Source organism: Contarinia nasturtii, unplaced genomic scaffold, assembly GCF_009176525.2.
Source record: "Contarinia nasturtii isolate CC-2019 unplaced genomic scaffold, AAFC_CNas_1.1 Cnas_scaffold_187, whole genome shotgun sequence".
NCBI classification, from domain to species: domain Eukaryota; kingdom Metazoa; phylum Arthropoda; class Insecta; order Diptera; family Cecidomyiidae; genus Contarinia; species Contarinia nasturtii.
The window spans coordinates 1,012,302-1,036,924 of NW_022197544.1; the positions used below are offsets into that span (position 1 = coordinate 1,012,302).

Below are 24,623 nucleotides of genomic sequence, written 5' to 3' on the forward strand. Positions count from 1 at the left end.
TATTTCTAAGAGAAATGTTACGATTTTAGTATAGAGATGCAATCAATATATTTTGTTGTAGTTGTTTCCTAGGTATAGATGGAATTTTTTTTATTTTATTTTAATTCAATCTTAATGCTAATTTAAATATTAAAAATACGTTCATCAACAGTTGCATTTAGTTATTTGTTGCTTTTTGAAGAATTAGCATGATGATCGATTAAAAGGTACATTTGTAATTTGTCGCTTGTTTTTTTTTCTCATTACAAACATGAATAATCTCTCGTGTTTACTGTTATTTCAAAATAATTTTTGAAATTAATGAAGAAAAAACCCAACTTTTTTTTATTTTCAAAATATCTTTTCGACTTTTCATTCATAAATCGGTTCTTTGTGTATGGTTAATATTTAATTTAACATGATTCTTTATTGCAATCAACAAAATTACTGAGTTCGGTTGAGTTTGGCGGTCCAGAACTATATAGATATGTAATTGGCCAGAGACGAGCCGACGCAATGTCTTCGAGATTTTGAAGGCCACCGGGTCGTGGAGGTTGTTGATGGTATGAGTCATTTGTGTTGGAACCTTTTCGTTTATTGCTTGTATATGAAATTGGTGATGTTTTCTTTTTATTCGAATTATTGCTACTACTGCTTGACATATGACTGTTACCACCACTGGAACTAACTGGAAAATATCGATCACTACATGTTCGCCATTGGTCTGGACCTTCACCCACAAAACACCTGCAATTTTTTTTTAAATCCAATTAATTTCGGGAAAATTAATTTTATTTTATTTCAAAAAAATATTTAAAAAAAATAACGAACCATGGATAATCGAAACCTTGTGAATAACCACATGGATAATCAGCTTTGCAGCAATAATCCCACGCACCGACTTCATCGCCATCAAGTTCGCACGAATAGAAACCGGTCACAAGGTTTTTATTACAACTTGATCCAGGTCGACATGCTTTTCCCGATACCGTAAAGTGACTCCAGGTGTTATCGCCTGGTTTAGTTTTTATTCAATTTGCGGTACACACACATTAATTTATGTTCTTTTTGTTTCTCATTAAAATTTATTTTGTGAGGTGGAAAATATTGTGGTTCTTGCTAAATTCTAAACTAATCATTATTTTCATTGTAAGCAATTTTTATATGAAAATAATATTTTGTTATTATGTGTGGCTCTACACGAAGATATCATATTTACATACATTGACACAGAAAAACTGTGTCATTTTGATTACACAATGTAAAAGGATTGCACGTCAAGGAGTGTTTTGGGTGTGTTATTCGGTGGATTTTCATGTTTAGAAAGCATTGCACAATTAGTAACTGTTTTTTTTTAAATCCTAATTTTATACATTAATTTACAAAAAAAATACTGATTATTTTATTCTGATTTTCTCTATTTGTTATTGAGTATATTGATGAGAGTGTGTGCTGTGTTAAGTGCATAATGCGTATATTTTCCTTTTACCATCTTTTTCTCGGAATATATCCATTCGACGATCGTTATTTGCACGATTTGAACCACCAATGGTGGCCACTTTATCGCGACATGTTAAATCGAACGGATTCCATGCAAACAGCCAATAATCACGATCATTTGTATGCGCATAATCAACATTCAATTTCAATTCGCTTTGATCTAAATCGGACATTTCACAGTTGAATGTTGACGCTTGTGAACTGGAATTTTTTTGAACATGAATGAGAGAGTTTATCAAAAAGAAGGGCAAATTTAAATTTAGTTACCCAAAACTAAACGAATAACATTTGAATGGTGAATTTTCACGCAAACGAATACATTCATTTTTGCAGTCAAGTTCAGTCGGAACGGAGACAACCTTTTTAATTGCTGACGAGAGCAGCTTGGCCGGTGAACCGTATCCCAAATAGCATACTGTAGAAGAAGCATATACTTTAGTTTTATTTCTTTTAAATTAATTTTATGGTTTTAATATCATACGTTTCTTGTGTTTGTCATCGGTGATTGGTTGAATCTCGCATCCATGTCCATAGCTGGCTCGCTCATATACATCGAATGTATTGTCATGTATCAAATGACGATCTTTATCCATATCACGAACGGGCCAATCGGACAATTGACAATTATCAATGATACTGCCTGGCGTCTTTGGTCCATACCTAAAATTACAATTGTGTATAGATTTGAAAAAAAAACACAACCAAATAAGCGAACCACCATAAATTACCTATAAGAAAATGCACGACATGTAAATTTGGTTGTTTTGATACATTCCATTTCACATTCGCCAACTGATCGCACGGTTAAGGAGTCGCGAACAATTGACTTAAAAAATCTTGTCAAATCGATTGCTCTGAAGAAGCATTCTATTAAAATAAATACACAAAAAATGGCGAAAATTAAAATTTTGAGGCATTGTAAAAAGTGTTCAGTTCTTCACTGCGAACCATGTTGATTTTCACTTACGTGCATTATTATTTTCGTGACGGCTATGGGTGTTTGCCATTTGTGAGCACATCTGTGGATCGTCCGACATTGAATAAATGTCGTAGTCACGATTTGGTTCGATGTCCGTATAGTAATCCAAATGGCTCATTGGTCGATCGCATAATAGACAATTATCCCTGGTATGTGGTGAGTATTTATAACTGTATGTAACGCAACGGAATTTGGTTTCCGAGTAACACATTCGTTCGCATTCAGTTACAGTCGGAACATTATAAACGTAACGGGTGACAGCTTTGTGTAAACGAAAACCTTCACTTGTTTTCACCGAACAATCTACGCATGCCATTCAATATAAAATGAAACAATTAAAAAATTCGTATTTCAAAGTCAGTGCTATTATAACAGCTCTGTTCGAAATCAAACGAAAACAAGAAATATTGAAATATTTACCATCTTGACCAGGACGTCGTGTCCATAAATTTCCATAATAGTTTTTATCCTTATCATATTGATATGAAAGTCCATTATCATATTTACTACCCGGATAGCTAAGTACAGCATTATCGTTTGGATTAACTTTGGGTCCATTACCTAAATTGAAATAGTTGAAATTGGCATCATTTCGTTTGAAATCGTTTGCTAAACCCCAGAAATCTTGCGATTGATGATTATTATGTTGTGAACCACCATAAGTACCGCCATAAGTTGCCCATGAATTCGCCTCTTTATTGATTGTATACGGAATGAATGGTTGAGATTGTGGTGATTTTGGTGGTGGTTTATAGCTGTGTATAGGTGGTTGTGATTCACGTTCTCTATCCAAGTAATTGGGATTGGGAAAATGGTCCGGTTTTTTTGGTCGATAACCATACGATGAATAGCCTGAATCATGCATCGGTGGTTTGTACGGGCCCAAATATTCATTAGAAGATGATGGTGGTGCCGGTGGTGGTGGTGGTCTTCTCGGTGGCTGATAGTCATTTTCTTGTGTATAGCTTGGTCTTGGGAAATGTGGTGGTGGATCGTTATAAATTGAGATCTCGGAGTAAATCGGACGATCGACTGGTTTTACATGATCATATCGATCCAAATCATAGCTGGGAGGTGGTCGATAGCCTGACGATGAGAAATGACTATGTGAATCATAACGGTTGTATTCATATGAATCGGGCGGCGGGCGATGCTCATAATGTGGATAATCAAATGATGATGGACGGTATTTATCCTGAAAATGTAAGATTTCATCATTTTTAATATAAAGTCAAAGTTTAACATTTGTTTCAAGAAAATGAAATGTTGACTCAAGAAATGAAAATTGAATGATTTGAGCATAAAATAAATACTTACAATTGCTGTATTTTCATATGGTGGCTGGAAACGGTCCGAACTATGATAATCGCCACCACGATTATGTGATGGTCTTGAATCTGAGTATGGAGGTTTAAAGTTATCGATTGGACGGTACGTTGTTGGTGGTGTATTGTAATCGGTTGGCGTTGGTAGATATGGTTTGCCACCTGAGTGTGGTGTGTGATCACGATCATCGCTATGACGATCGCCGCCGCCATCGCTGTAAACCGAAGGTGGTGGTTCTGGATAATATTTTGTGGGCGGATGTGATTCGGGTCGAGGTAAATACGGTTTTCCACCAAATGATCCACTGCCACAATCTTTACAAAATGATGGTCGACACGCGTTTCGATCGCGTTCATAATAATCATAGTCTGGATGAAAGATAAGATTCTCATCACGTCGACTGGGACTTGAGTAAATGTCCATTTCGGCAAGTGGAACATCAATCAATTCACAAATTCCTTGACCTTGTCCACTTGGATCCAGTCGATAGTTGAAACCTTCACATGAAAATCGCTTCTCCAGAGCGCATTCAGTTTGACAATCTTCAACTCGTTCGCACGTTAATGTATGTCGTACCCATTGTGGTGCCACACGTTTTCCGGCCAATGCACGTCTAAAACAAGCTATTCCAAAATTACGTAAAATAAGAAAGAGAAACGACGATGAAACAAATGAATTTCATAAAAAAAGAAGAAGAGAAAAATCGATTAACACTGCTTAAAATTGGAATCTTTTTTTTGTTTGTTCATTCACTAAAAGCTTCATTCAACTTTTCAATACATTGTGATGAAAGGGAAAAGATCACAATATGTGTACCATGTAATATGAAAAATAAATTGAGGGAACACACAAAGTACAGAAAATGAAAAATCGTCTCGGCAACATGCCGTGTATATATTGGGTCGCGTGCGATGCGCACACTTTTTATCTTAATGGGTAATCGCACACAGAAAATCCGAAATATGTTAATCAACCTAATAAAAAAAAACATACACACACACATACAAAAAGTTTATATGTACGTGACATTGAAATGTATACAAGTCATATATTCTTGGGTTTGTCTGTTTTTAGTTCGCATCGAATTGTTTACCTAATTAAAATTTTTACAGAAACAAAAAAAACGAAACCAGTAGTCGTACATTTGAGCACACCAATAAATAGCATCGGGAAAACAATAGCAGCGATGAGTAAAACACCATCGAAAATATAGTTATTAGTGTATGTGTTTCATGTGGTTCGTTGCCATTTGAACATTTCATGGGAGAAATAAATTCGAATTGTAAACAAAAAAAAATGAAAACAATGTGAAGCGCTTATGCAGTTTTGCAATCGAAAAACCTACATTTCCAACACTCGCCTCAGCTGGAAATTGACAAAACGAAAAAATGTGATGGTAAAATTCAGATCGAATCTTAACCAATTTCCCAATCGATGTGTGTAAGTTAATTTCTTTGACCGTGCATTCAATCTAGATGAAAACGGCGAAAAATAAAACTAAAACATTTTCGCATTTGCGACAAGCATATGACCTTAGCAGTCTTTCAATTGAGACTTAATTTCCGAATGAGTATACTTTTTTGTGTGCAACCATATAAAATGCTCATCAACACAACTAATTTGGCGACACATTCCCCATTAAATTCGTCTACAATTGTTCACATTTTTTTTTCTTCACGAATTGCATGCCATAACTTTACATGTATCGTATTGATGAAGTGAATCAATGAATAAAAAAAAAGCAACCTTTGAAAATCAAATGAATGAAATTGAGTATCCGTTATTTTTTTTTAAAGTTAGATTATGAGCTGTGAATATTTCGATCGCTTATCGTTCTCATTGAATATACAGTTTCCTCTGAATGATCAATCGACAACTGTATAGAATGAGAAGCAGATTCCGTCATCGACGATATGCTTGAATGCGCAAATCGCCAGTGCAAAATTTTACTCACACTCACAAAACAAATAGAAAATCGATTCGATGCCAGATAATAATGCACGGTTTTATAGAATGTCTAATTGTATAGATTATCAATGAACAAATGTGTGCGTGTGCGCCTTGTGTTCTACCCAAGCCTCGTTGAGCACGACATACTCCATCAAAATGAACAAAAAAACAAACAAACAAATAATCATTAAGTAAGCGTAATTACATTAGCATTCCGAAATGTATGCCGGTAGCTTGTGCTCATCTCATAAATTTTATTTAGGTAAATCATGTAAAATAAAAATGCACTATCAATGCTCATCACATACACATACCTTTGGCATCTTCAACAATAATTATCGTACAATCAATTGATACGCACAGTATCAACGCACATGCTATGAAATGAATCAACGATTGAGGCGGAAATTGTGATCGTCTGCCGTTTTTTTGTTGCATATTGTCACCTTCTTCGACACGAAGATCTTCACACAATTCTGTTTTATTATTATTATTTTTTATTGCAATATATGTATAATCGAGTGCGTTCGTCTTCTTATGTCTATTTGCACAAATATTCGCTTTTTTCTCCGTTTCAAAATGAGCAAATGATTATTCTTATCTCATCTCATGTTGTTGCTTGCACTAATTGGCATCAGTTGTCAATCAATGTTTACACTTTTTCTATAACATGTTACTTTAAATACGAACAAAAATCAACGCAACGAAAGCGAATTTGTTTCAATTTAATAAATTGTATATATGGATGTAACACAAGCCACTTTTTATGCGTACTCCTCACTCACTATTTAAAATTGATTTATTTACTTTTAATGAATAATCTCCAAGTCAAAATAGGAAATGACATCAAATGCAAACATTTGTCATAGGCACATATTCGAACCCGGTCTTTATTTACTGAATTAATCAAATACACGGAATATAAAGCAACAGGAAAAACAAATCTATATATATATAAATCACAGAAAATTTATAATACAAAACTATTGGTAGGCATAGTTGTTATCACACGAAGAAATGATCGCAAGTGATTGCACCGATTTTTCCTCAATTTTCTTCTTTTCGGCGTGAAAATGTGACAATGAGGAGCCGAAAGAAAACAAAACACAACGTGCTACACCAATGACTTTTAATTTGTTTGTGTGTCTTTTTTTCCGTCCTCTTCAATATTGTCCGTATGAAAACTTTTGCTTTTGATTATGCTTATGAAGACAAGACGACTGAAACTGAAGTACCATTTGTATGATGTATTTATAAGTATGTGCTGTTATGGCGCGCCAGTTCGTAAACTTTGCAAAATGGCAATTGCTACCACATTTTAAAGCACTATGAGCTCGTACAAGTTTTCTTCTTCTTTTTCTTTTGCGCTCTCGTCACGCTAGGTGTATGGGTCTGTCTGTCTGTCTATCTCGATAAATGATCCTATTCCTCTGCACTTGATGTGCGGGCGTGTGCCTGTGTGCGTGTGCTTGATTTGGCTTTGGCCGTTTTTTTTTTCATTTTGGGCTCGTAGTGGGGTGCTTCTTTTATGCTACTATTGTTGTGGTTATTGTTTAACGTATGCTCATAAAATGTATTTGTTTATGAGTCATATGTATTGTTTGGTTGTTTTCAATTTTTGCGTTTGTGTGTTTGCAGTTCAATCGAAAATGAGTGAAATCATGTACAATTTCATTTGAAAAAGATTTGGCGGTGTGCGCGCCCTTTTTTCTTTGATGCCACTATATTCACATTTTATTCAATTCAATGGGCTTTTGGATTCGCCGTGTGATAGACATTGATGCGAGTGTGTGTGTTACGTGCTTCAAATCCAAAAAATCAACCGACCACATTTTTAGTTTTTGGATTAAGCGAAAAGTGCAATCGCACATCAACCCGCCGCCACTCGATTGCACAATAAAACGACCAAAAATCGAATCGAATAAGTACTATACATCGGACTGACCATCACATCTTTCAGCATTAATGGTAAACTCTGCTCCGAAAAAACATTAAAAATTCCAAACGGCATGCATATTTGATTCGATGAATTGCAAACGATCAATGCGTTTTTATAACCATAAAAATTTATTTGACTTTTTGTTTTTTAACCGTTGATGGTATGCATTTGGTTTACAATGGTTTGGTACACCCTTTTTGTTTCAATTTAAACCCGTGCCGTTTCAATATTTGCGTCTACATTATGTTTCGTTTTTGCGCATGTATTTGTGTTTTGATTCGTGAAATATTGGCGAATTCATGCTTCAATTTACTGACCAACGCAAGATGATGTTTGTGTGTTTTTTTTTTTGGCACGCGAATTCTACGAGACAGATTCACTTGTCGTTCATCTCAGTTTCTCTCTCTCTCTCTTTCTCTTTTCAACCAGGTTACTTGATGAGTATAACTTTTCAACAAAAATCAAGGACAAAATCCATTCTCGTGTTCGGTCAGCTTGAAAGTTTTCAGCATTTTTGTTTATAATATAAATATATATCTGTCTTTAATTTATCTCTATTCGCATATGGTTTACTTAGCTTGTACTGTGCCGTTGCCGTGATTTTGTTCCCTCTTTGTTTTTTTATGAGGCTATGATTTTTTATTCTCTCTTTCACATTGTTTATAGTTTTCAGATTAAATCCGCCGCATTTGATTATAGTTAAAATGCTCTTTGCTCGCAACTCTTTTTTATTCTTCGCTCAATTCATTTGTCTTGTGGGTGCTTTGTATTGTATACTGCTATTCATTAGCAGCCAGTCTTCGAAAACAAATGTGTCCATCAAGTGAAGATATTATTATGCACATGAGTACAGTACAGCACACACACACACACACTATGCGAATGAATAGTGTTTAATTTATGAGTGTAACGGCCCCATGTATTTGATTCTGGGGCTCCTTTTCTGCTGTTTCGGCGGCCATCATACAAATCGGCAAAGAAAAATTTATATTTTATGCGTATCGGTGTGACTTTTGTGTGCAAACCAAATAAGATTGAAATATTTATGCATTTTTGCCGAGAACTTGAAGGTCCGAAAATCACGTGCATACGACAGCCATCCACCCAACATGAATATGAGGCATAGATCGCCAGTGAATATGTAATTGGTCGATGTAATAAATTCATGAATTCAAGTGGTCCCAACGATTGAAAATTGAGCTCAATACGAGATCGCATACGAGATTCCCACTTTAAATTCAATGGTCATCAATCATAAGTGTGTTTTTACATTTCATTTGCCTCGGCAAAAATCATAACTGTTGTTTTTTTCATTTGTGTGTAAATGCACTTGCAATATATTCGTTATTATTTTAAAATCTTGCTTATCTTGAACACGGCATCTTTTGAATAAAATGATTGAAGGATAAATCCGTTGAGTAAAACGGCAAATGTGCTTAAAAAATGAACTTACAGAAGTTTATCCGGTACCAGTGAAAATGAATGTCATATATTGTCTCGAAAAGTGCATTACTTCTCGGGTGGAAAATGAAGCACCTCTTCTGCTATTGTCGAAATGGCAAACACAACATTGTCACAGGGCTTAAGATAATTTTGTAGCAGATTTTAAATAAGAGCATACGCAAAACATTTACATTAAAGCGCATCTTATTCCAATTTGAGCTGGCGTTTGTTTACATAATACGATATTTTCTTTATCTTTTTACAGAAGTTAGTGTGCTTATTGCAAGTGCATACAAATAACATTGTTCTATCTTTCTATTTTACTGCCTTTCTCTCTCTCTCCTTCTCCTCTCTCTCTCTCTTTATTCTTTCTATTTCTCTCTGCGTTTCGCTCTTCGAGCAATGAAAATGGATTTAATGCCATATTCACCTGCTTTTGCTTTTCTACATTAGCTCCAAATGAAAATGCTATGCTGACAATGATGTGATCCAATTATGACATAATCGAATTGGGCCCTCTCGATTCGATTGCAATTTAATGCTATATTTTATGGATTTGCCAAACAACAAACGATAGTGCCCGCCCGAGAGAAAAGAAAGATGTGAATAGTTCTCGTAATCTATACTATATGCATAAAAATCGTGTTATTATGTGTATCGATTTAGTGATTTGAATCTTGAATGACCCAATTTCATTGGTGTGTATTTGTTTTGTTTCATTTCTTTCTCTGTTTCACTCTTTGTGCCTTTGTAAAATAAACGGAATATATTTCGGTAGTATATGGGCATTTTAAATAGCAAATAAGCAACAACAATGGGAATATAACAAGCTATTTATTTGGCGCTCTGTTGTTATTTAGTTAACGGAAGCAATTGTTATACACCTGAACACCATTGCCTGTCATATGTGTGTGTGTGTGCGCATACGCATATTGCCACCAATCAAACTGGAAATGGTTTCAATGAGTGCTCCAGCACTATTTATTTGAAACCTCTCACAACACATAGATCGCATAAAATGAAATAAAATTATTGTGTCTCGGTTTTACAAAAAAAAAAAATTGAAGCACTTTACAATTCATATTCCTGATTTATTGACGGTCAAATTCAACTCAGCCACATACAAAAATATTGTGCAACTATTTCATTGAGAGTATATGATGTGAAATTATTTTAATTACATTTTTTTTTCATTCTTTCAGCGGTCGAGTAGTAAACCTCATAAATACGCACATGGTTTATGCTCAACAAAAAATAAAAATCGCATTCAAACCAATCTGAAATCGATATATTCATTTTTTAATTGAGCCATTTTTTGTTGGATGTTTTCGCTTTGTGAAAACGACAAATTGAAATTGTTTTTTTTTTATTAAGTAGTTGCAAATGCAATTTTGAACTTTTAATTATTATCGTTTTTCGTATGTCATTGATTTTGCCACTTTTGCTGTATTTGACAATAAACATTTATTATTTACACATCAACAGAGCCATTTTTTATTATATCAAATAGTAATTGTCAAGAATGATTGTCGTTGTAGATGTATGTTTTTGGAATTAAGTGTCTAATTTTTGTGGATATGTGACGTTGATAATCAATTTTTCATTTCATGACACACTCGCTTTACCACACATAATATTGATGCTATTTATTTTGTGAGATTGTAATCGCATTAATTGGCTTCCGTTCGCCATAATCTTGGCATTCCAGCTGACCATGTGAAAACAAATACATCGATTGATCGACCCTACAATTCGATGTGAATCGAACAAAAAAAACGGTACGAAGTAGAAAAAAGTACAAATAAAGAGAATTCTTCGAACGATGTGTGTATGTCGATTAATTTGGCAGCTCATATATGGAACGATATATTGTGTTCGATGCGGTCTCATAATTCATGCACTTGATGACATGACACAAACAATGCGATGTTGAATGGAAAGCAACAGATTGGATTTTTTTTCAAGAATGTTTTTTTTTTGCCTCAAAAATCAACATGTTAATAAAACCGTAGTGGTAGCCGTACGATTTCAATGTATGTATATTTTGGATTTGCGCTTTTTTGCATTCGTGAGCACCGATTTCAAACAAACGAATACACTTCATTTTGTTCCGTATTAAATTGTGTGCATTTAGTTTTTGGTTCCAGTAGACTGAACGCTGAATTATGCCAAAATTCTAATGGGCATAATAATATAGACGTTATTCACTTGGCACATGGTGAATAGCAAGCTTACGTATGATATGGCCGAAAGATGAAGATAAAATTGAAGCACAACGCCGTTGTTTGAAGAAGAGAAAAAAAAACACAAGCTTACGTAGAAGACGAAGTTGAAAACATCAAAGCTCTAACCTCATATGTGTGAGAGAAACATGCAAGAGACATATTTTTTTTGCTGTTTAATGTTATAAAATGAACATAGATGATGTAATGTACGCGGCTATGCACATTCACAATGAAAACCGTGTTCGATATGAAAGAAAAGAGCAAAAAAAAAAAAACCGCGCACACACACACACACGTTCATCGTGAAACAAGAATGATTCGGAACAAAGGAATATTAAACTACTTGTTGAATTTATGTCAATCAGAAACTATTGGCTTAAGCACCAGAAATGCGCACACGAAAGCAGCAAGAAAACAACGCAAACACATCATTTACTAACTAATTGGCGGCAAATCTATACATTGCTCAGTAAAAGTGACGAAAATGTGAAGTTTGTATTTAATTTTTCCACTTGCCATGTGTGTCATCATAATAGGTTGCCGATTTAAAAAAAAAAACGAAACTATAACTTTGTTGCAAAACATTTTTTGCATAAAATTTGCGTTTATCAAAAAAAAAATCGAATTTTGTGCGATTTTGCATTAGAATTCAAAATATGATGAGGCTACGATGTAGTCATGATGATGACAAGAGATTTGTTTTGTTTTTACATTGAAGCTGATTCTTATTAGCATAAATTAAAAGCGAAACAGTCATATTTGTTTTCGAAGAATTCCACTCAATAATTTGAAAGAAATGAACCGGAACTTGGATTTTTGATTCATTTGTAGATGTGTATCAATTGCTACCTAATTGATTCCCATTGTACCCTTTGCGTGCAAAAAAGATTCAATTAGCCGGATCTAGTGGCTAAAAACTCAATTGTTAGTGTGCGTCATTGTAAACTGACTGTCATTTCACATTTTAAAAAAGTTTCTTAGAAAACCAAATCCTTCAAGTTTAGATTTTTTTTTTAAACGCAGTTTCGATGGACAAGATTCGTTTCGGTGTTTGAATTTCACGATGTCATAAAATAAAATGGTATTAAATGAGGTAATCGCCGTCAATTTTAAAAGTAATTTATATGTCGCGGTTACGCATTCATCTTTCGAATTCCTGAAATTCTTCCGGCAAAGTATCTAATTCCACAATTAATTGGCGATTAATTGAATGAACCACGAGAAAAAGAGGAAAAAAAGAATATGGATATGAGCACGCACAATGCAATGCGGAAAACAAAATGTGTGGTCACTGAAGTAATTGAAGTGTTAATTACCCAATAATTCTCATTTTAAAAGTAATTCTCTTTTTTCCACCTTGAATTTTCGAAGAGTTTGGCTTTTGTGAAATTTCTCACACTCAAAACGTTTGCTGTTTTGATGGGAATTTGCTCAAGATAGTAGTGACGATGATGATGGCGACCGACAGTATATATCTTATGCAATGAATGAGATCATTTATAAAATTTCACAACCAAAAGTTAATATATCGCTATTATCACTTGGCATTGAAATGTTTTCATACAATCGTATATGATTCCCATATTCTAAAAATGGACATTTTTTTTTCTCGTTCACCGCTTATCATTTGGTTTGTCCCCCCAGTGCTCATTTGATTTAGCTGTGCAAAATACTTTTCTATATTTATACATTGTTATAATTGTAAACAATGAATAGGTTCAGGGTCAACAAAATGGTCCATTTAAAAATAACTGCCCAGTCTTGTGTGCGGTAATAGACATAGGTGCAGCGCGAAGACGATAATTGAAAATTGGTGAATTCGAAATGGCACTTAATTGTTTATGAAATTACTTAATTAGCAACGTGAATAATGATTAATTAACAGAGGCTATACAGTCAACAACAATATGAATTTTATAGTTTTGTTGTTCGGTGCTTCGTTCGGATCATGAGAATTTACCGCCGAGTTCAAATCAGATGCAAATCGTGTGCGCGCGCGGGCGCGCAACCAAAACATGTGTGCGATGTCATTCAAAAGTGCGATTTGTTGCTGTTGTTATAAATTGTTGACGCTTTTATACAACAAACATCAGAAAGAAGAGAGAGCGAAAAAAAAATGACGCGATTCACAATGCTGTAACATTGATTTTAAAGTAGCATGGAAAATTTATTGCTAAAGTTCATAGGCGTTGCATGCATCGTCGATTTTAAAATTGAAATTTTTGCGCGCTCGCGATTATAAACGCGAACGATAATTAAATGAGAGCTCATTTCAAAAGACTGACACTTTTTTTTCTTTTTCAAAGTGTTATTTATTTAGTTTTTGAGCATTTTGCATTTGCATTTTAAAATAACAAGAACAACAACAAAATGGTAAATAAAAACAATGTAGAAATGTGTATATTTATGTGTTTATATCATTGCGACGTATCTAGTTGTTGTTTTGTGAACGTGATTAAACCGCGGTCATTCAGTATTATGTGCCGGAAATTCATAAGCGCTAGGATAATTTCAATGATTGTCTTTGGCATTAGGATTTATTTATCTAGTAACAAAAATACCATACAGTAATTCTTGGTGCGTTTTTTGTTTATCTCAAAACGAATTTGGTGCCATTTAGTATAAGGCATTTGATTGGTCGAAAAAATGGGCAAAAATGGTTTTGTGTGTATACAATATATGAGTGAGTACTTACGTCGTTGTCGATTGTCCAATGTCGTAGATGGACGATAGTTGCTTCCGCCATTGACGTCACCGCTTCCACTGCTTGGCTTATCTACATTTGAATAGATCATTTCGTCGCACACGAAAAGAATAGAAGTACAAAAGCCACCATAATCACAATAGTAAATTAATAATTAATTTTAGAAAAAAAAAGAAGGAACAAATGACATTTAAAAATTTAATGAGCGAAAATAATAAATACTCAGGATATTTGGATTTGAATGGGTTTTTTCTTCTTCGAAATGCGGATGGATATGCATAAATTTAATGGTCGCTTGAAAATGGAATTGAATGACTAACACGTTTGAGGAAAAGCACACAAAAACAATTAGTGACCATCGACAGAGTCCCAAGCCTATTATTTGTAATTAGATTTGCTCATTGACTTTGGCGAAGAGAGAAAGAGAAAAAAAAGCATCACAATTAAAGTCAATATGATATACATATCGGCTTAACATCTGATTGAATTTCTTTCACGTTTTCTTGCCAGCATCATGGCAAGCATATTTTGTTTTAATTCAAAATCGAAAATCCAATTGCACACACATATTACTTGGGACCCTTTGCCAATTCTACGAAAATGAATGTTGGATGGATGAATTTGAACGGAATGGACAGGATTTGATGGATTACATTTGAATGCTGCTGAGGATCAGTGCAGAAAAAAAAATAATAATGGCGGAAAAGAAAATGTATGATAATCCAAATGTATATGTAATTACTGATGCACAGATATGCTGGTAAGTCAAAATGACATGATGAATTTGATTTGCTGCTCGAAGATTATGTGTGATCGATTGAGATGGAATTCTTGCATTTTTCTTTCCATCATCATTCAACTATGTTCTAATTTAATATGACCGCGTACTAAGAAGACTCCGCACTCTTTTAAGCAAATGGAATGCTTTCGACGATAGAATTTTTAATTCAATTAATCTCTTTTTTTTTGCTGTTGTTCTGATATTGACTCAACACAGAGGACTAAGTTCAATGAATCCGATTATAAAGCATATCATTGTTTGGAATAACTGAACTTTAACTCTATTGACAAGTCTATACCATATCGTTATAATGAATTTTAAAAAAAACACGTTACCATCGTCTATATTGGCAACGGATGATATTATAGTATTTTGGGTGCTCATCAACGGCACACAAAACACACAGATCGGGTTATTTTGAAGCGCAGTGAACCGATAATTTGAACTAGAAGTGTGAAGTTAATTGGTTTAAAACAGCTGATGGTATTATATAAGCCAAACTTATTTGGATCAGGGTATTCATCTCGAAAAGTTTGTATTAAAATTAATTTTTTTTTCATCGCAAATAATGTGTCTAGCCGTCAAAATTGGCAATTGACTTATCATTGATATTCATCAAACATGAGTTAAGTTTTGTCGAATATGATTTTGAAGGGATTTTAATATATTCGCGGCCGATATATAGATACATATAGCCGAATATCGAAACTAAACCTTTTTTAATCTATAACGACATTATACTTTGAAAACTTGATGCAAATACCAAATTTCAATGATAAAATGTGACAACTTAGTTTTCAAACCGTTTTTGTGTTTGTCGATAGTTGAAAAGATACGAAGATTCGAATCGTCGCCTGGAATGAAAATGATGATTTTGCAAAATTGCCGTTACGTTATAATATTATCTACATGACTGCATAACATGTGAACTATGGGCGATCAGCTACTTGATGATGGTTGTTTTTGGATGGTTATCAGCTCAAATTCATCATATACTCACGTTTTGTATTCGTATTGTAATCGTCAGGATTGAAATAGGTTCGTATATATGGAACGGTGGATGGTGCACGCGTTCCATTATATCCAATATCTTTACTTCCATAATATTTACCTTCTGGATATGCTCCAGAATTATCATACTCCGGATATCGTCCACCATTTTTACGTCTATAAACATCATCAGCATTGCTCCAACCGTTACCTAGAGATGATTGAATGTGAAAAAATGGAAATAATCGAAAGAATGGATCGCATTTCTTATTCAACAACCGTTACCCATGTATGTAGTTGGTGTATTTGGAATGGTGGTACCTCCATTTGTATTTCCTCCGTATGAACTGGGACTGTCGCTTCCACCATAAGTGCTGCTGCTTCCTCCACCATAAGTGGTCATCATCGATGGCGTTGTTCCATAGTAATCAACAGTTGGTGTATAGCTCATCGTTGGTACATTTTGTCCATATCCTCCACCGCTGCTACCACTATCGCTTGGAATGTAACTACTTGGATAATTGCTTGTTTCGTATATCATTGGATATGTGTAAACGGGATAAATTTCATGATAATAGTTGTATTTGTCTTGATAATTTGGTGAATATGGATAAGTGAAATCATCTGGTTTGTTGCTACTCATATAAATTGGAGGGTATGTTGGCGGTTTCACTTCATTTGTTGATACGTCCATCGTGTTTGTGCTCCCATATGTTGTTGACGTCGATGGAAAGCGATCCATTGTAGTTGTTATCATGGTTGGTGGAATGCCAGGCCCTTTAGTGCTATCAATCGAACTTGGATACATGTTTGTTGTCGGTATTGTACCACCGCTCGTACCCGTATTACTGCTACTACCACTGCTGCTGCTGCTCGAAAATATCGATGGATGGCTTGATGTGTGTTGATTATTGGACATTGTTGTATCAGGTTTGTCTGGCATCGATGGATTTGTGCTCATCGAATTTGTGCTCATTGGATTTATTGACGATGAGGTGACATCGTTCATGGTCGATGTGTCTGATGTAGTTTGAATTGTTGGTATGCGATCATCATTAGATATCATTGTGTTTGTATTTGTTGTACTTGTTGCGGTCATCGTAATCACTGGAATTGCTGGACGATCACTTGGCATTTCGGTTTGAATGGTTATCAACATAGGCATTTCTAGAATGAAGAAAAAACAAACGAAAAAAAAGAAACAACAACAAAAAAATAGATAAGTACAAGTATGTTATCATGAAATTTATCGCGACCCATTTAAACGATTGAAAAAAAAACCAACAACAACAACTTGCCTTCTTCATTCGGTGGCATTTCGTTGTTGTCCTGAATGCGGCAACTTTCTTTGCGCTGATACAAATTGAAATCGGGATCATAGATTGTACCGCGAGGTTTTCGGCCACTACTGGCATGCTCGAAAATACGTTCGCTCGATAGTTGACATGTACCATTTCCACCGCCAATTGAACTAATGCCCAATGCAAATGATTGACATCGCGAACCCTCAATCATGCATAACTCTTTGCACACCCGAATCGAATTCGTTTCGCTCGTCCGAAATACCCGGCTCGGCAATATCATCGCTTCCTTGTATATTCGTGTAAAGCATTCGGCTGTACAAAATTCAAAGAAAAAAAAATACGATTCATTAAATTGAAGAAAAAACTCGGAATGGGAATAAAGTGATCAATTTTATTTGTTGTGTCATCAAAATGGGTGAGGCGTTGTGCAATTGTCTCTCAATTGCAATTATATTGATTTTCTTTTCAAGCCTTCATGAAATTGCATTACATGATGAAATCTCTATGTCTCTCTATCTTCAAACAGCATCAAATGACAGCAACAAAAACTAAAATAAAAAAAAATCGCGCGCGTACTTTGTATGATAATCGTTCATTCTGTGATATTGAGTGTGATTTTTATTTTAGTGGGCTCGAAATGCGTCACGAAACGCAAATTGATTCTGTTATCATCCATACAGTACAAAATATGAGCATCGCTCAGCGAATATACACATGTGCACACCACACACACACATACCAATTAATCACTTGAGATTTCATGAAATGTCAAAATTATTTATTCCGTTTCTCGCGGTTCCAGACAACAAAAAAAAACACTTTTTCCATTTGAAAGTGGACAAAACAAGCCATCCAATCGACAAACCACAAATTTAAATAAAAAATGATAGAAATATATCAACAAGCAAATTATTGACCCATGCGATTTGCATCACAATAACAACGATGGCCTCTTGGTGTGCGTGCAATCGAGATTGCTCGTTTTTTTCTCTTCTTTTCAGTTGCCGTGCTCTGGTGTAACATGAAAAAAAATATATCTCTCTCTTGCCATCTTGGGCCACGCATACTTGTGCATACATATGTTAAAAGTGTTTACAAATCAAATGAGCGCGGTCGTTTGTGTCGCCGAACGGGAGCAAGAGAGCCTAATCACCACCCATAACAATTCAAGACAAGAACACATCCAGAAACAAAAAAATAACACACGACCAATTCAATTCTGATATTGGTTAACTCCATTTCAATCGTACACAAATGTTTTCTCTTTCTCCTATTTTCTATTCCAGAAACATCATTCAGAATTGAATACGCGCGCAGCGAGAGAAGAAACAACAATATTGTGTATGTCGTCTAAGTAGACAATTTTAATATACAAGTATACGACCATTTTCTTAACTTATTGGACTATATTTATTCTGGTTTTAAATATAGCGTTTAAATGCTATTATCGGTGCATTTTTTCTCGCCGGAAATTTCAATACAAAAATATATTTCAAGTCAAAGACAGCAATGAATAGAAATCAAAAAGAAAAAGAGAAGAAATAATAAAACCAACAAAAAACAATAACAACAACAATGTCGAGAAATGAAATGAAGCGTGGAAATAAACGAGAAATTGACGGAAAAAGGGACTGAAACATTTAAATACACACACACAGAAAAAAAGAAATAACAACAACATGTTCAGGCCTTACTTACTTTATCAGAAGAAAATGTGACAGTTCGCAAATTGCGTCAACGCGTGATATGCGAGCTAAAGAGAGAAGGATCGTCTCTATATATTAATGCATTATTGTTGTTGTCACTAGCGTAAATTCTGAAACGAAATATTGTTTTTGTACAAAAACACACAATTTCATAATTCATTCAAACTTCACCAGTTGACATGAACGCTCGGTAAGTTAACGGAATGCTCTCTGTCTGTCTGACTATCTTTCGGTTCTTTGCGCGAATTTAAAACTTCTTTCTGAGATTCTAAACAGAGTGTTTGTGTGTGCAAATGACATAGCAAAAAAAAAACAAATTAAATATTATTTACAGTTTGTGTTCGTGCAATCAGTGCAGAGAGACCATAGCAGTAGATTAGAAATGAACAAATGCATTTTGATGATGATGATTTTTTTCATAATTTTATTTCTCTGTATCTCGTGCACATAGGCAATTCATAAAAGTACCAATTCAATGGCTATTGCTGTTTGTGGCTTTGTGCTATGGTCAACTTGAGAACAGTGAAGCCGTGATTGTGGTTCCCGGAAATAGTAGCCCAGCCGCATTTCAGTCGCTGAAGCAACCGCAATTTATTACAAATCGAACGTGTAATGCACATCGTCTCTATGCATTGGATCCGAATGCACATTACGATCATTTTGCCAAAGAACGATGCGGTCGATATGTTAGCCATTTGATAGTTCGACGCAGTGTTATTCGTTATATACCGTCGAATTTTTTCATTCATAAAAATACGTTCGAATGTTTAATCACATTGCGAATGGAAAATGTCTCATTGAAAGCAATTTATCCGCATAATTTTGAGAATATTACAAAATTAGAAGTGCTTCAATTGGCCTACAATCAAATTGAACACGTTCCGGCCGGAATATTTCGTCATTTACCAAATTTGAATACCGTTGATCTATCGCACAATGCAATCGAAACAATTGACACGAATGCATTTCGTGACTGCATCAACTTACAACATTTGCAATTGAACAACAATCGTTTAACTGTACTTGATGCCGAATGGATGCGCGATTTGGTTAACATAAAATACGTTGATTTCAGCGATAATTTAATCGAAAGTGATTTTGATGGTGACATCTTTCATGGTGCCAGTGGTGTGAAATTATTCTTGCGCAGCAATCGAATTAAACGAATATTGAGCTTTGGCAGCAAATCAGAACGTGGCGGAATATTTCGTTTAATTGATTTGGCCGGCAATACACTACGGCCACCATATCCAATCATACCGTTTTTTAATCATAATCTGAGTGTCATTTATTAAGTATCATTCATTTCAATCATATTAGAATCACAAACAAAACGAACAAAAAACAGTTGAACTAAAAACAAACTGTATACACACATTTTCACTTTTTTGTTGTATTGTAAACATTAAGTAACAAAAATTATTTCTATAAGTAATAAATGGGATCTTCTAAATGACAAAAATACTGCTCTAGATTTTCGAATCATAAGAATTTCATCATATTCGATTTTATTCAAGCTAAATTTATTAACTCTGTTTATTTATTTAAATCAATTCTTTTGCCAGTTGATGAAATAAAACCACGATACATTTTTCCAATAAAATTATTAAACACTTGGAATGTGATTTTTTGTAATTTAATAATAAATGATACTTATGCAGAAACAACTCTATTTCTTTTAATTTTCTCAACACCCGGATTTTAGATCTTAATTTCAAATTGAGATCTTTTAAGATCTATGCTTACCATCGTTTTGATTATCTATGGTGACTGCACTGATATATGGCAATTTGGCACTGATCAAACCAATACTCAATAAAATCAAACTGAGCATTTTATTCCTTCGGTTGTATTTTTTTCTATTATTATTTATTTCTTCGAATGAATCAATCAAATTGATTTGAGATGTTGTAAATGAATTTATGTTTGTTTGGCTTCTCAAGAGCCTTCTCCCGTTCACAGTAACGTTCTTAATCGCGATCAATACACTAATCACTTTATTTGATTTATTTAACACTAATCACTTTATTTACTTTATCGGTTTCACGAAGTCTTTGAAAGGGTTTCATTTCATCTTCATTCGGAGAAACAAGCGCACACTTTTATTCGATAGATCAAGTTTCTAATTCCTTTAGCTACTCATCGATATTGCGGATTTATGTGGACTTGAATTCATGATTTTCAACTGTGATGAAACGATGGTTTACCAATATTATCCAGACGAAAACTAATTCTGTGGTACATTTTACATTCTTTTGTGAGTCGAACTCCTTGGCTTCTTCGTCGTTCTGCACGCCGCTGAAATGAGAGAAAGACAGAAATGGAGAAATTTAATTCTTTCACCAAGTTTGTTTTGCGTGGATATAATTCGATTTCAAGATTCTCTTGTCGTTTGTCTCTATACTATGATATGTGAATATTTGTGTTCTTTTTTCTTTAATTTTCGTTTTTTTTTTTTCTCGGTTGACTTTCTTTTATTTTTCATGGATAATTGTTTTTATATAACCAGATTATCGTAGCAAATCCGTTATGTGTTCATTCGATGATCTCTTTATGTTTTTTTTTCTTCTTTATATTTTGCATGCGAATTCGTAGAACGAACAAAAACCAAATTCTTCGTCTGATTTTTTGGTGCGTGAACTTTTTTCGCGTTCTACTTTTTTCTTTGTGGTATTAACACCGAATTGTGGATCAAGAAAAAAAGACACACAACGCCACAAAGCAAAAGAAGTAGAAAAACGTTTTGTTTTTTACTAGATTTCAAATAGAGCAAATGAAGGAGCATACTTGTAGCATAAGTTGAAATCACAACGTTCATGTTTGTTGATTTCGATCAAAACCGATTAAAAACATAATCGTAGGTAAGATTTTTGCACTCACGAATTAGCATATAAAATAGCAGACTCATTTAACGATTTCTCTGCACAATATTATACATCTATACCTCTTTCACTTGATAGGAAGATCTTTGCCGAATGTTTTTTTTCCCTTGGAATGTGTCACAAATGTTGACATTAATTCTATTCGATCGCTTTCTCGTCTTCATTCCACGATGATGACGTTTGAGATTTGTTCTGAACCATTTAGACATTTCGATTGACCGAATAAATTATAGAAGATTGTGATAGGCAAAAAAGTACCATTCAAAATGGGACGGACAGTTCTTGAACAAAAAAAATCGTGTGCAAAAAACGTGTGAATTTAGGTCAAATGGGAAATTGATTAATGATCATTATAGAATTCGCAAAACGAATGACACGCATTACAATAAAATACTCAACCGAAAGAGAATCGGCATCGAGCAGATCAACTTGAATTCACACCGCCAAAATGTGATGCGGTCTGCATGTTTTTTTATGTGTGGATGTCTGCGATGGATGATCACTGTGAATGTTGTCGTTTAATTTAAATTTTTATTGTTATTAAATGTTCAGTGAGTCGCGCATCAAAAAGCGGCACACACACACACATCGCTTAGATTAGAATCTTTAAAATCACCATATTTGCTACAAAAAAGGGCAACAACAATAACTGCTCACATTTACGAGCCACTGAATGGAAACCATCCAAATATATACATGTGTATTGAGATGCAGTGATATTTGATGAGAGATGACCATGAAAATTTTTGCCTCAATTGAGCGATAAAACAATGGCCAGAATGAAAATTAAAAATTCTGTTTTACTTTTTGTTGTTGTTTAATGTGTATTGCGAACGGAACACCGTAGGCGATAAACTATGATTTAATCAATGTAATGTACGATTTTTGTGCGATTTCGATAGAGACAAAAAAAAAGAGAAGAAACAAAACGTTTTCATGAATGTGTGCTTGTTTATTTATTTTTAATGCATTGTTGTTGTTTTTAACACATTTTTTCAGAATATTTATTCGGTATTTTGCAATCGAATCGATAGCAATCTAGTCACATTCGATGTATCCGATGCATGAAAGTGCTATTTGTGATTGGAAAGTGATTTTTTTTTCTCTTTCGCATGAATCACAAACAGCTGATGACAATAATATCAATACTTTCGCCCAAGAATCAGTTTAAATAAAAGCAATGCCAATGATGACTGCACAGGACACACAATAAAAAAAAATAATTAAAATGTATACGCAGAACTTTCGGAAATTGTGAAATAACTATTATTTTGTTTAGTTTTTGTTTGTCAGTGGCACCATTTCAATTGTTTCAATCTACTGGATTCTATTTTATATGAGAGGCGAAACCATACATATAAATATGACCAACAACAGTGATGACGACGGCACCGTTTTGTTATTATTTTCACAATTATTTCGGAGGTCAATTAATTTTAATGCACGCACATTTACCCAAAATTACACCTTCCGATGATGACATGCAATTGGTCACTCAATTTTATTCGCTCTGTTCTCTTCGTTCTCTGTTTTTATTTTTATTTTTATATTTGATTTCTTCCTTTCTCTGTGACCCAATTCCGCTTGTGAGCGATCACAAGAGCAACACTTTGGTGATGACGAAAATGATTTCGAACAATACAAAATTATGGATCTAGCACTGTTTCACACGAGCGAATCCAAGAATTGGTTATTTATTATCACATCAACGGCTGTCGCTATAAACGCTTAACCGCAAAAGTGCAACTGCTTTGTACTAATTTGGTGAAATCAAACATTAGTTGAGTACATTACCGAAAATTTACGATGCATTGTACTTCAACATCTCTATTTTTAGTTCGTCAGGCTTTTTCTTCTTCTTCGCAAATCGCGACTAACCAAAAACAATGGAGATTTTATATGAAAATGGATCATTAAGAGAGTGCATCTTTATCTTTGTTTGGTCATAAAAAGAAAGTCACATTTCTACAATGGAAGTGCATAAATTTTTGTGTCATCAAAGTGTGCCGCAATAGAAATGTTTCGATTTGGAAAAATGTCGATTGGACGTGTTTTCCAATGCAAACACGTTTAATTGTGTGCGAATTTTAAAAATAAATATTATCAATTCACCTGACGGAAATTGTGTCTTTATTTCTCCCTTTTTTATTGGCATCAAATGAACAGTTTTGTCTAAATAAATTGTGATATAATTCAAAATCTTTTCAATACAAAAAAAATCACACATACACAATGGACAGTTATTGTTTCAACAAGTTTTTTAAACACTAGCTAGGTACACACTGTCGAGGTAACACCAATTCGATGAACATCACTATCATCGATTAGTTTGAAAACAACAACAACAAAAAAAGATATCGATAACATCTGGCTATAATGCTTAACACGCTCACTCTCTCAAATGTATACAATTAAGCATCGAGTAGATTTTCACTGATCAGATTAAAATCGCATTGCATTCAATTAGTTGATATTGATTAATTCTGTAGTCATATTGTGGTTGGTTTTTTTGTTGTTATTATTGTTTCTATTGTTATTGCTTGCATTCCATTCAAGTGAGTAAAAGTTTTACAAAATTGTTCATCGATGGGATCGAGAGTGAGAAGAGTGTACACTGATAACAACAAAAGCACGAATTGTATTCATTCGCTGTAGTTGCTGATATATTTTTTTTATATTGAACACACGAAAATAGAATAAAAATCACAGATAGAATGAATTGAATGTTTGTTACGTATATACTATATCAGCGATGCGATCGAATCGCATAAAAATACTACGGAAAAAAGAACAAAAGCGCGTGCGAACTCGATCGACAAATAAAAACTACTGAACAACATCCAATTGATTGTTTTCAATCTTGCAAAAAAAAACAAAATTGTACTAGACACACAAAAATACAGAATCGAATGCGC

The 24,623-nt window shown here is 34.2% G+C and overlaps 2 protein-coding genes across 3 annotated transcripts; one reads left to right on the forward strand and one right to left on the reverse strand.

Annotated features, from left to right (window-relative positions):
• Positions 1-24,623, reverse strand: LOC116352139. 2 transcript variants are annotated; one of them, XM_031784474.1, is made up of 15 exons: positions 23,821-24,623; positions 20,573-21,124; positions 17,115-17,432; positions 16,102-16,983; positions 15,827-16,027; positions 14,037-14,117; positions 3,776-4,407; positions 2,879-3,653; positions 2,447-2,761; positions 2,208-2,346; positions 1,961-2,139; positions 1,747-1,894; positions 1,469-1,680; positions 811-994; positions 1-726 (listed from the first exon to the last, which is right to left on the reverse strand). In XM_031784474.1, exons 2-15 carry the CDS (start codon positions 20,658-20,660, stop codon positions 393-395), a joined length of 4,488 nt encoding a protein of 1,495 aa, XP_031640334.1. In that variant the 5' UTR covers positions 20,661-21,124; positions 23,821-24,623; the 3' UTR covers positions 1-392. The 2 variants fall into 2 exon arrangements, with proteins under 2 accessions (XP_031640334.1, XP_031640335.1); XM_031784475.1 differs by lacking the exons at positions 14,037-14,117; positions 15,827-16,027; positions 16,102-16,983; ... (1 more) ...; positions 20,573-21,124; positions 23,821-24,623 and adding an exon at positions 6,049-7,030.
• Positions 18,910-20,493, forward strand: LOC116352140 (leucine-rich repeat-containing protein 70-like). The gene is made up of 2 exons (XM_031784476.1): positions 18,910-19,016; positions 19,278-20,493. Exons 1-2 carry the CDS (start codon positions 19,006-19,008, stop codon positions 20,119-20,121), a joined length of 855 nt encoding a protein of 284 aa, XP_031640336.1. The 5' UTR covers positions 18,910-19,005; the 3' UTR covers positions 20,122-20,493.

Bases quoted from the DNA above. Each gene is read 5' to 3' on its own strand.
- LOC116352139 (XM_031784474.1), bottom strand. From the start codon at position 20,660: ATGCTCAGTTTGATTTTATTGAGTATTGGTTTGATCAGTGCCAAATTG. The intron at 14,118-15,826 runs GTGAGTATATGA...ATTCAAATGTAG, and splicing joins TTACAATACGAATACAAAAC to ATAAGCCAAGCAGTGGAAGC. The intron at 1,681-1,746 runs GTAACTAAATTT...AAAAAATTCCAG, and splicing joins TGTTATTCGTTTAGTTTTGG to TTCACAAGCGTCAACATTCA.